The following is a 12,231-nucleotide window of genomic DNA, read 5'->3' as shown; positions in this document are numbered from 1 at the left end:
TACGAGTCACATTGGAAAGCACTAGCAGGTAACAAGCATTACAATTTTAGTTGCTAAAAGGTATACTGTAACATCAACTTACAAGATTTTAGATTCTTGCCTGCTCTGTCTGTTTAGCCATTTTTAGCACATTGTAAAAAGTTTAGTGCTGTGTTTATACCTATGAATAAAGGCCAAGACCATTAATTTGATCAATAAAAGGCATATCAATCTAATTGGAACATCGAGAGACATTTGACATGAAAGTGGTTTTTATCTAACAACATAATTCCATAAATGTTACCTGTCGCAAACTTCCATATGTCTCACATTTTGATGTAATTTAAAAAGTGAGTAAGTAGATTTAAGAAAATGCACAGACTCAATTTCTTCAGTAAATGTTAGGTTTATTTCATATGCGGGGAATCAAGTTTCCATAACAGAACAAGCAGATTCAAAGTTTTTACAGTTTACAGGACATTAAATACCCTGTTGCACAGAGTGTTTCCACTCCCCTGTTCCTGACACTTAACCAATAGGACAGGGGCAACGGTCTGTGGATACACCTCTTAGTACTGTGTGTGTAATGTTTTTGTGTTGTGTGCAAAAGATGTGACTACTGTCATGTGCTGAGGTAGCCTTGAAAATTGCTTGTCAGCATAAAATTACTGTTTTCCAACTTCTTGTTCTTAGGATGTTAGCTCGCTATTGTCATGTTATCTTGGGTGTTTCAGTTTCCTCAGCCATCATCTGTCGTTTGTAAGAGCTTGACATTAGCTTGACGCCCAAACGTGTGGATTTGGCTCTTCCTGTTTTTCTCAAGAATATGCAAGTTGCAGTCAATTATTGCCTGCTTGCAATAAATGCCAGGCAAGTAAGCTGCAGGCCCAGAGTCTGTGACTCTAGCCCTTATCAGTTGTCAGCAGTGTGTGCAATTTTGGAACTAGCAGTATGCTATCTCCAGTGTTAATCGCTTTAGCTCTGCCAGTCTGCACGCTTAACAATCTGCTACACAACACTTATTTAATGGTTAATTCATGTTCTCCAACACATGTTTTGATAGAAACACACTCCAGCACACATGATATCAGGTACTATGCAAGGTTACAGTGTTTGCAAACCTTTTTTTGCAGGTAGTCTTGCACTTCCTTGGTCACCTGGAGAGTGACATTAACCCCACCCATTCAACGCTTTGATAAACCAACCAGCTGCTTCCCCTATCGACTGTTTCACAGCCAGCGACATGACCCCAAAGACACTGAACTAATGAAATGACCCCAAAGTAAGGCAGTACAATTTTATAGAAGTATTAGCCATCTCTACTTACTGAATGAAGTTTCCTTTTGATTTGCTGCCAATTCACTACTGTGCACTAGACAGTGCTGATGCTTAATAATATGAAAATACTTATAAGCCTAGGTTATTCAATCTATGTCAGGCAACTAGAACTGAAGAGCAGCTCCTGAAGTCAACGCACCTTAACGTACAATAGAACACATTATATTAACGTGATATACAGTTTTATACTTGGCTAAAGAAAATTTTGCCTGGTCATTTCTGTAGCTTTTTTCCTGTCATTAACCAATCAAATGCTTTTACTATTGACATGCTTTCAGTCAGTAACATGACCCAGAAGTTACTGCTGAGATGAAATGATCCAGATATCTGTCCTCCAGGTGAGACGTAAAACCGAGGTCCTATTGTAAGTGACTCTGCAGCAGCAGCTGTGATGCATTGTTCACCCTCTAGTCTCTGTAAGTCGCTTTGGATAAAAGCGTCTGCTAAATAGCCAAATAATAATAGTAATATCTTGAGAATAAGGCATAGAAACTGAGAACTTCCTTTAACCTGTGGTAGTACCAAATATCATGTTTTAAAATGAACATGTGTTTCTGCACATTTGAGACCTATGTAATGACAGTACAAAACAGGTTTATGGAATTCATTTTTTGGCTCACTTTAAAGAAAAATTATAACCCAGAACATACACTGTAGAATGGTAATGGGATGTTTCTTACAACATTTTTTCTTGAACAAGCATTACAGTCTCTTTAACCAGCATGACCAACTGAAAACCTGTACAGTACAACTACCAGCTCTGACCAGCGGAAACCAGTGGTGGCCGTTGCTGAGACTAGCAGGGGTGAAAGCGGGTGCAGGAGGTGTTAGGCTGGGGTGACCTTACTACTCCCTCCTGCAGATACTGAACTATGCTGAGACTAGCAGGGGTGAAAGCGGGTGCAGGCTGTGCAGGAGGTGTTAGGCAGGGGTGACTTTGCTGCTCCCTCCTGCAGATACTGAACTATGCTAAGACTAGCAGGGGTGAAAGCGGGTGCAGGAGGTGTTAGGCAGGGGTGACCTTGCTACTCCCTCCTGCAGATACTGAACTAATCTCCGTGCGGCCAGCTGTGCTGGAGCCCGATGCAGAGCTCTCGTCTTCAGTGGAGAACGGGTTCCTGCCACAACACATCATCGTCAGCATGCAGTTACGGAACTGAGGAAGAAGAGAGAAAGTTAGAAGGGTAGGGCAGTGGCAGCACCGACTCATCCAGGAGAAAACACACAAACTAGTCAACTGATCGCACGTTAATTGATTGTGGAATTGTGCGCAGTTTCAGATGGACGGAAATTTGGTTTTAAAACACAATGCATCAAAAGAGTAACACTTGTAAACGGAGCACCAGACATTATCCATTACATGATTTATTTAATTTGTTTTTTAAAGTGCCGACCAGTCGACTATGTTTACTTCAACTATTCAGATTAGTAGTTGTTCTGCCCCTAGTGAAAATAAATGGTTTAAACTTTAGATTACTCAAGCTGAATGGTCATGTTTTCTAATTGTTATTGTATCTTTGTGAACAGCTGCATTGAATTGTTTGCCAATACCTTAGTTTCAAATGATAATCATGAAAAAATATTTCTATTCCGTATATCCTCAAATGAATGCCTCCCTCGAATAAACGCTGCACTCAACAAGAAAGAAATAAACAGATTTAACAAGGTCGCTGCCCTCGAAAACTATACTACTTTCAGTAAATCTTATCTAATATGTATGTATTACCATCACTTCATAGATATCACCTTTTCCTCATTATTTTAGCATTTATAAATGATAATAATGGCACATGAATCTCCCTTGCTCCTGCTGTACTTCCTGCTGAAGTCCTTGTAGAAAAACAATTCAGAACCTTTTTAAAAAAAAAAAAAAAAACAATGACTGCTCCATAGTGTATTTTATTTTAAAATATTGTAGAGTTTTGGGATCTTTGGGACAGAGATTAGATGGAGGCAGGGTTGAATTGAAGGCTCAAGCCTTTTATTTCTTTACAACAACAATGGTTGTGAAAATAAAAGCATAAAATAAGGGAAGGGAACTGGGAATCAAAACAAAAATAAAATGATTATTTCTTCTGACTGTTTCTTCTCTCTTTCCCGCTCTCCCTCTCTATCCCTTCATGCATCCATGCACTCTCTCCACTCACTCTTGTCTTTCACTCCCGGTCATTTCCACGCACCCCCTTCTATCCCCCGCCCCTTATGATAGACCCCCGCCCCACATGTCTTTCACGCCATTCCTGCAACCTAATTCCCTACACACACAATGCACCATGCAACTCCTGCACGCACAAACAAAACCACACCACTTACACTACCCACTTACACATCCCCGATACCCCCCCCCAGGATCGCCACAATATATATTAAAAAAAACTTTAAAGGAAACACTCTAAATGTTTGTCAATGTAATGACCATGATGTGTGTGTTAAATCTGAGACCTACAAAATGATGGCAATATAGGGAGAGGAATTATTCCGTTAGCATCATGTACTTGAAGGAGAACTGGAAGTTTGCTCCTGCACCTGCTTGTTCATGAAGACGTAGATGATGGGATTGTAGACAGTGGCGGTCTTGGAGAAGTAGGAGGGCATTGAGGCAAGGGTGGGCTGTATCACAATGTCCTTGTTGATGGCTACCACCAATGCGAAGGTGGTATAGGGCAACCAGCAGATCAGGAAGGCCATCACCATGGCGATCACCATGCGCGTCACCTCCCGTTCGGCACGCTGAGTGGTCTCGGATTCTTTCTGCTGCGCTGCCACCTGCAGGTAGAGGGAGGAACAGCGATGATTAAAAGAAGCTCAGTTCAGAATTCAGCTTTCAAGATGAATCTGATATTATCAAGGGGTTCCTACAACAACAAATGCTTGGTGTTGTAATAGAGAACCAGTGTGGGATGGCAATTAAAAAGGCAAACAGAGAAGTGTACAAATCAGGTGAATTTGTATAACAAACTGGTGAGACTGCACTTAGAGTACTGTGTTCAGTTCTGCTCACAACTGTACCAAAGGGACATGGTGGCCTTGAACAGCGTCCAACAAACCAGACTAATCCCAGGGCTTAAAGGAATGAGATCTGAAGATAGACTGAATGATCTAGTTAGTCTAGAACAAAGATGAATTAGGGGGAACACGATTGAAGTCTTTAAAATCTTAAAAGGAGTTGACAAACCCTAAACACAATACTTTAAGCACAAAACAGAAACCAGGACCAGAGGACACTGTTGGAAATTAGGACTTAGGACAGAGGGAATGAGACACTTCTTCACCCAGTGGTGAGGAATGGAATGTGTTACCTTGTCATGTTGTTTAGGCAGAATCACTTGGATCCTTTAAGACCCAACTTGACAAGGTAATGAGATCAATCAGCTGCTAGGAACTGGATGAGCTTAGATGGGCCGAATGACCTTCTTATGTATTTCATAGTTCGGTAGCGCAGGGTACTCACAGCTCGCAACGTGACAAGCAGGTTGCCGTAAGAGAAAATGATCATGCTAAGAGGCATCACGAAGCAGGTGACAAACAGCATCAGCACGTATGAGTTATTGTTGGAACCGCCGGTGTACCAGTTAGGACCACAGGAGGTCCTCAACCCTGCAGGACAAACACATGCACATGTTTAATGTTTCCAACTTTCAGTCAATTGTAAAACATAGAAAAGGAGATGTCACAATTCATCCCCCCCCCCCAATTGTCCCCTTTCTTCAATTACTCCCTTATTAGTATTTGTTTATTTAGCAGACGCCTTTATCCAAGGTGACTTACAGAGACTAGGGTGTGTGAACTATGCAGCAGCTGCAGAGTCACTTACAATTACATCTCACCCAAAAGACGGAGCATAAGGAGGTCAAGTGACTTGCTCAGGGTCACACAATGAGTCAGAGGCTGAGGTGGGATTTGAACTGGGGACTTCCTGGTTACAAGCCCATTTCTTTAACCACTGGACCACACAGCCACCCTTAACCACAAGGGGTCCATCGTCTTGTTTAAATAGCCAGACGATGTACCCTCGAACCAAGCATGTTTGAAACCAAATAAATACCTTCCATTACAAATTGTGTGTGGGTTTGGCCTCAAAGTGTTTCAGACCCCCCAGCAATGTTTTTACATGTTTTACAGGAAAAGAGCGTGATCTGGATAAAAAATGTCCAATTGATTTTTGACCCATGATGTGTGATTAAACATTTCACAAGAGGCGGTAATATGTTTAAAAATCTAACAGTATATAACAACACGGAACACAGCAAAGGCAACATGATGCATCTCTTGTAAACTTTGCAGGGTGTTCTGTAACACTTTAACTACTTCATTACTGCTGAACCATGTTTTTGTTAATCGAGGTATAGTCATAATATACTTGAAGATACTGTTTATTAGATCAACTATAGTATAAAATGTCAGTAGTTGTAAATGTTTTCATTTACAACAGGTAAGTACAATTACTTTAAAGAGGCAACAGATTTTACCTTCAGGAACGTAGCTGCTCCAGCCAAAGAGAGGAGGAGTCGTCCAGATCAGAGACCACACCCATGTGAACGAGCAGCCAATCACAGCATGCTTTTGCTGGAAGCGGAAATCTCCCATTGGCTTGCAGATAACAATGTAGCGCTCAAAGGCCAGGATGGCAAGAGACCAGAGACCTACGATACCTGACAAAAACAAAAACATTAATGAACAAGAGATTTTTTTATTTTTTTGTAAATAAGATATGAAAGAATACTGTAGCTGCCCTGACTCATTTGAAGGTAGTGCATGGTAATCTATCTGCTTGTTTGAAGGTACTGCATGTTATTGCAATGGCTTACTAGTCATGCAGAGAGTGGGGAGGGTATGGGATGGGTTACCTAGTCATGCAGAGTATGGGGAGGGTATGGGATGGGTTACCTAGTCATGCAGAGCATGGGGAGGGTATGGGATGGGTTACCTAGTCATGCAGAGCGTGGGGAGGGTATGGGATGGGTTACCTAGTCATGCAGAGTCAGCAGTGTGGAGTAGTGGTTAGGGTTCTGGACTCTTGACCGGAGGGTCGTGGGTTCAGTCCCAGGTGGGGGACACTGATGTTGTACCCCTGAGCAAGGTACTTTACCTAGATTGCTCCAGTAAAAACCCAACTATATAAATGGGTAATTGTATGTAAAAAAAATAATGTGAGATCTGTATAATGTAATCTCTTGTAACAATTGTAAGTCGCCCTGGATAAGGGCGTCTGCTAAGAAATACATAATAATGTGGAGGGTATGGAATGGGTTACCTAGTCATTCAGAGAATGTGGAGGGTATGGGATGGGTTACTTAGTCATGCAGAGCTTGGGGAGGGTATGGAATGGGTTACGTAGTCATTGTTGATACTGAATCATTTGGAGCCTTTAAGACCCAACAGGCATTGATAGTTGCCAACCAGTGTTGGTGAAGTTACTTTTAAAAAGTAATCTGTTAAAGTTACCAATTACTTGAACAAAATTATTGCAATTACTACAGTAATGTATTATTTTGAAAAAATAATTACAAATATTTTGTCTCATCCACAGTTTACATTTTACATTTTTTTTGGTTTGGTCAGGCTACTACAGCTCGAAATATTCTTTGAAGATTCAGCTATTGAACCTACTCGTTCCCTTCTGTAACGCTATTCCAGCAATATAAAAAGCAGTTCATTAGCCAGAGTCATTTTTTACATTACAAGTTACTAAAAAATGTTACGTGTTACATGTAAAGTGTTAGTCCCCAACACAACACTGCCAACCCTACCTGTCAAGGAGACCATGAAGCCCTCAAACTTGCACACAGCTTTGCCCATTATGAAGTAGCCATTGACGTTGTTGGAAAAGCTAACGGTGCTGCCGAAGAAGGTCACCATGAGGTCAGCAACCGCCAAGTTGACCAGGATGTAATTAAGCGGGGAGCGCAATTTCTTGTAACGCAGAGAAACCACAAGAACCAGCCCATTAACAAAACTTGCAGCCACTACCACAGTTCCCATTAGCACTGCCACGGATAGGAAGGTACTGCGGGGGGCCAGGTGAGGCCACTGTGGTCCATCAAAGGGGCCGGGCGTCTGGTTCTCAACATCAGGCACTTCTGTACTGTCATTGCTCTGCATTCTGGGCAGGAGATCGAGAGATGGAGAGAAAGCTGCAACGTGGTGCCACCTGTACCAGACACTGGCAATGAGAAGCCTCTATATATATACACTAGAGAATTAAAGAGATTAATGCACAACAATCCATCAACCCAATGAGGTATTTTAACTATACCTGCCCTAAGTTGGTTGATCTGGTATAATCAGCTGTTTACTTTGCAGGGGATTAATTATAAAGAGCTTACAGTCGGTTGAGGGTTTGAACGAATGTGCTGTTTAAAGTCGATTTTACAATCAGCTCAAAAGGGGTGTAAAACCCCACCAATACGCATGTGGTGGGATTGGCAGGCTCAACAAACCCTGTGAATGGGGCAGCATTTGGCTGAATACTTTTTGAGATAGAGTGGCATAAAAACAGCTGACTCAGACACTTTTTTATACACCTGAATCTCAAAAAGTATAGCAAATTAAGGAGTCCCAGGGGTGTAGATGTGCAAAAGGGTATTTATATTTTTTGAGGGGTCCTAGTTTTACAGAAATTGAACCCCAAAGATAATGGTCTGAATCACTCCTGTCTGATGTCATTGCTAGGCACAGTGACTTGCGACCGTATCCATTGCACTCAATAGGGAGACATGGAAAATATAGCTCAGCAAACATGGGCCACATCTTGTTTCTGTCTGGATTAAAACTGGTAATCAGTGATAATGATTTTTGTGTTTGTGCCTTAATTTTGGAAATACAGTTTTCAATTTCCCTGTCTCACTTACGTTGTTATGGTACGGTCAGGAGTTCAATGATACCGTTCCATTCCACAAACAAATGTTTCTGTCGGTATAATAACTGTAACTTCTCTGTGCTTTTAAATAATAAAATGTGAAAAATGAAAATGATCCTGTGCATAGTGTTACTTATTATACAATTAAGATTAAATTAAACTGGTGGAGACGCAACCTCTAGCATGTAGCTAGTAGAGCACTAAACGACACGGTTAGAGTACAGCATGATGTTCCCCTGATCTCAAGTGCTACAGATACTGTACAGTGCAGTTTATAATCTGTAGGGACAGTACAGCAGTATTGATGTTCCCCTGCATCAATCTCAAGCGCTACAGATACTATACAGTGCAGTTTATAATCTGTAGGGACCTGATGAGAGGAACATCTGCACATACATACAGATTTCTTTCAGACGTACATACTGACATCCACATTTAGCGAAGTTTAACAATAACAAAATCCTGGTTGAAGACAAGCTTAAATGGTAACATGCTCCTGTTTACATTTTTTAAGAGAATATTCTTAAATGAAAATAATTTTGTAAAGACATGAATGCATTTTATAAGTTTATTCCTACCAAAAATTATTGCTTTGAAATGTCACTTGTGCCCCATATATATATACAAAACAAGAACTGGGAACCAAATACCATACGTGGGTGAAAGAATGATCTAATTTTGTACACCCTGTTCTACCTTTTAAAAGGGTGTGACGGAGCTAGAAGACAGACGCTCTGAAAACATTCTGGGGTAGATTCTGTACTAAAGTGTTGCAGCTGTCTCAATAGTCTCAAACCAGCTGCAATCCAGTCTAGGGTAAAATGTACTAAACAAGTGCAATGCAGTGTTGCCAGGTCTCGAGAAAACAAGGGGCTACTGTATGATTATGAAAAGCTTTTTGATAGCAAAGGGGAGTCCTTTTGATTATTTCACCAGAGTTAATCAGAGTTAATAATATGAGGTGCCTAACGTAGCCTCCTGCACTAAACTCCTGTAATCTGGTTAATGTAAGAGGCTTGAGGCTCTTAATACTGGTTTTCAAGCAGACCTGTGCTAATCTTGCAGGCCAGGTCACAGAGCTGAACAGAGGTGATGACTGTGTTGACTCAACAGTTGTGTCTGAGTGCAGCATTTGGTATAATTGCCTCTGCACTGCCTGGCCACTTTATTGGACCTGTCTACCTATTTGCACTATAAAGCTGCAATACTTGCCAGCTAGCACTTCTACCCTGACGGCAATGGTTACTCTCAAGATGGAAATGTACATTCAAGAGGATACAGAACTGGTTAAAACACAGGAAGCAGAGAGTACTGTTAAGAGGACAGATCTCTAGCTGGGGCTCAGTGTACTCAGTGGGGGGCCACAAGGCTCCGTCCTTCCACCCCTGTTGTTTTTTATCTACATCAACGACTTAGATCGGGGAATGATTAGTAAGCTTGTCAAATCTAGCTTGGGGGAGTGGCAGACATGCTTTCAACCACGCTGGAAAAACAAAAAGATTTAGATTGTATACATTTATTTATTTTATTTATTTATTGCATTTATATAGCGCTTTTTATACAAAAGTATCGCAAAGCACTTTACAGTACATAGCAGAAAAAAAGATCAAACCACAATACATTTGTATAGCATGTCACACATACAACTGCCACAATCAGACCATTTAAATAACAGATTTAAATAACAGTATACACACAATACAAAAGCAGCAAATTTAAAGTTACATTTAAACCCACTAAGATAAGAAAGCCATTTTATAAAAGTGTGTTTTTAGTCTGGAGCTCTACAACAAAAAGCCCTGCCTCCCGTGTTACTTTTGTTAACCCTAGGAATAACCAGCAGCCCGCATCCTATGATCTCAGAGTGTGGTTTGGAAGATACAGGGCCAGTAATTCCTGCAAATAACTATGTACTCATCCATTCAGGGCCTTATAAGTTAACAGCAAAATCTTAAAATCAATTCTATACTGCACAGGGAGCCAGTGTAAAGAGGCCAAAACAGGGGTAATATGTTCACTTTTCCTTGTTTTAGTCAGAATTCTATACCACATGTTTTGGGACACCAGAAAAAAGTGCATTACAATAATCAATTCTAGATGAAATAAAGGCATGCATTAGACTCTCTGCACCAGGTATGGAAATTTTTGGTCTCAGTTTGGCTGTATTTCTCAAATGGTAAAAACATACTTTAGTAACTTCTCTAATATGAGTCTCAAATGATAGATAAGGATCAAAGATGACCCCCAAACTCTTCATTTCTAGTGTAAGTTTTGATGAGAGACTGCAAGGGTCGAGCTCATGTAATCCCACATTTCCTTTTAGTTGGTTCTGTGAGCCCACTAGCATAACCTTGGTTTTATCTGAATTCAACATTAGAAAATTCTGTGATGTCCAATGCTTGATGTCTGTAAGGCAAGTAGCTAATAACACCCAGGCAGAAGAAATTCCTGGCTTTAGGTACAAATATAGCTGGGTATCATCAGCATAGCAATGGAAGTTCACTCTGTGTCTGTGGATAATGTCACCTAACGGTAGTATATATAATAGGGAAGCTATGATAACGGCCAACAAAATGCTTGGATTATTATTATTATTTATTTCTTAGCAGACGCCCTTATCCAGGGCGACTTACAATTGTTACAAGATATCACATTATTTTTTTTTTTACACATTATTTTTTACATACAATTACCCATTTATACAGTTGGGTTTTTACTGGAGCAATTTTTAGGTAAAGTACCTTGCTCAAGGGTACAACAGCAGTGTCCCCCACTGGGGATTGAACACATGACCCTCCAGTCTGGAGTCCAGAGCCCTAACCACTACTCCACACTGCTGCCTAGGATATATAGTGAAAAGTGTTGAATTTAAATCAAGGGAAGTAATGTTAAAACTTTACAATGCATTAGTAAGACCTCATCTAGAATATTGTGTTCTGGTCACCTCACTACAAAAAGGATATTGCTGCTCTAGAAAGTGCAAAGAAGATCAACCAGAATTATTTCTGGTTTAAAAGGCATGTCATATGCAAACAAGTTAAAATAATTTAATCTATTCAGTCCTGAACAAAGAAGACTATGCGGCGATCTGATTCAAGCATTAAAAATTCTAAAAGGTATTGACAGTGTCGACCCAGGGGACTTTTTCAACCTGAAAAAAGAAACAAGGACCAGGGGTCACAAATGGAGATTAGACAAAGGGGTATTCAGAACAGAAAATAGGAGGCACTTTTTTACACAGTGAATTGTGGGGGTCTGGAACCAACTCCCCATTAATGTTGTTGAAGCTGACACCCTGGGATCCTTCAAGAAGCTGCTTAATGAGATTCTCAATAAGCTACCAACAACCAAACGAGCAAGATGGGCCAAATGGCCTCCTTTCTTTTGTAAACTTTCTTATGTTCTTATGTTGTTATAAAACAGCAAGGGACCTAGAATAGAGCCCTGTGGAACACCACAGACAACTTCCGATAATGCCGATTTTTCCTCCCCAATAGAGACGAACTGAAACCTATCAGAAAGATAAAATTTGAACTAGGATAGGACAAGGCCAGACAGTCCCACTGTGCTTTCAAGACGATTCAGTAGGATGGAATGGTCTACAGTATCAAAGGCAGCACTTAGATCTAGAAGAATTAAAACTGATGGAAAGCCCGAGTCAGAGCTTATCAGCAGATTGTTCACAACTCTGACAAAGGCCGTCTCTGTGCTATGTGCAGCACGAAAACCAGACTGAAACTTCTAGAATAAACCATTAAGTGTTAGAATTTTTTTGTAATTGAATTGCAACAACACAGTTATTGAGGACTTTAGGTTCCAAATTGTGTTTCTTAAGCATAGGCTTTACCACAGCTACTGTAAGTGCTGAGGGAACTATACCGGAGGAAAGTGAACCAATTTTTAAAATGTGGGTATTAATAACACCAAGAACATATTTTAATAGTGTTGTAGGAATAGAATCAAGAGTTTTGTTGGGCAGAAACATGGAAAATGAAATTCAATATCAACAAATGTAAAGTGTTACACGCCGGTCACAAAAATGTAAGCTATAAAAT

General features: G+C 40.5%; 1 protein-coding gene across 1 annotated transcript; it reads right to left on the bottom strand.

The window, feature by feature from the left end:
- Nucleotides 1-390: 390 nt before the first annotated feature.
- Nucleotides 391-7,458, bottom strand: LOC117429457 (pinopsin-like). The gene is made up of 5 exons (XM_034048939.3): nucleotides 7,068-7,458; nucleotides 5,787-5,969; nucleotides 4,769-4,914; nucleotides 3,844-4,083; nucleotides 391-2,473 (listed from the first exon to the last, which is right to left on the bottom strand). The coding sequence occupies exons 1-5, from the start codon at nucleotides 7,417-7,419 to the stop codon at nucleotides 2,324-2,326; spliced, it is 1,071 nt and encodes a 356-aa protein (XP_033904830.1). The 5' UTR covers nucleotides 7,420-7,458; the 3' UTR covers nucleotides 391-2,323.
- Between the last annotated feature and the right edge of the window lie 4,773 nt (nucleotides 7,459-12,231).

Source organism: Acipenser ruthenus, chromosome 24 (genome assembly GCF_902713425.1).
Source record: "Acipenser ruthenus chromosome 24, fAciRut3.2 maternal haplotype, whole genome shotgun sequence".
Classification (NCBI taxonomy): domain Eukaryota; kingdom Metazoa; phylum Chordata; class Actinopteri; order Acipenseriformes; family Acipenseridae; genus Acipenser; species Acipenser ruthenus.
Note: the sequence above shows the minus strand (reverse complement) of the source record. Positions and strands in the feature narration are given on the sequence as shown.

What these genes read in the sequence shown, in the direction of transcription:
- LOC117429457 (XM_034048939.3), bottom strand. Translation starts at nt 7,419, where the DNA reads ATGCAGAGCAATGACAGTACAGAAGTGCCTGATGTTGAGAACCAGACG. An exon ending in TGCTTGTCACGTTGCGAGCT is followed by an intron (nt 4,084 to 4,768) that starts GTGAGTACCCTG and finishes CTCTACCTGCAG; the next exon opens with GTGGCAGCGCAGCAGAAAGA. An exon ending in ACGTCTTCATGAACAAGCAG is followed by an intron (nt 2,474 to 3,843) that starts GTGCAGGAGCAA and finishes CTTCTTCCTCAG; the next exon opens with TTCCGTAACTGCATGCTGAC.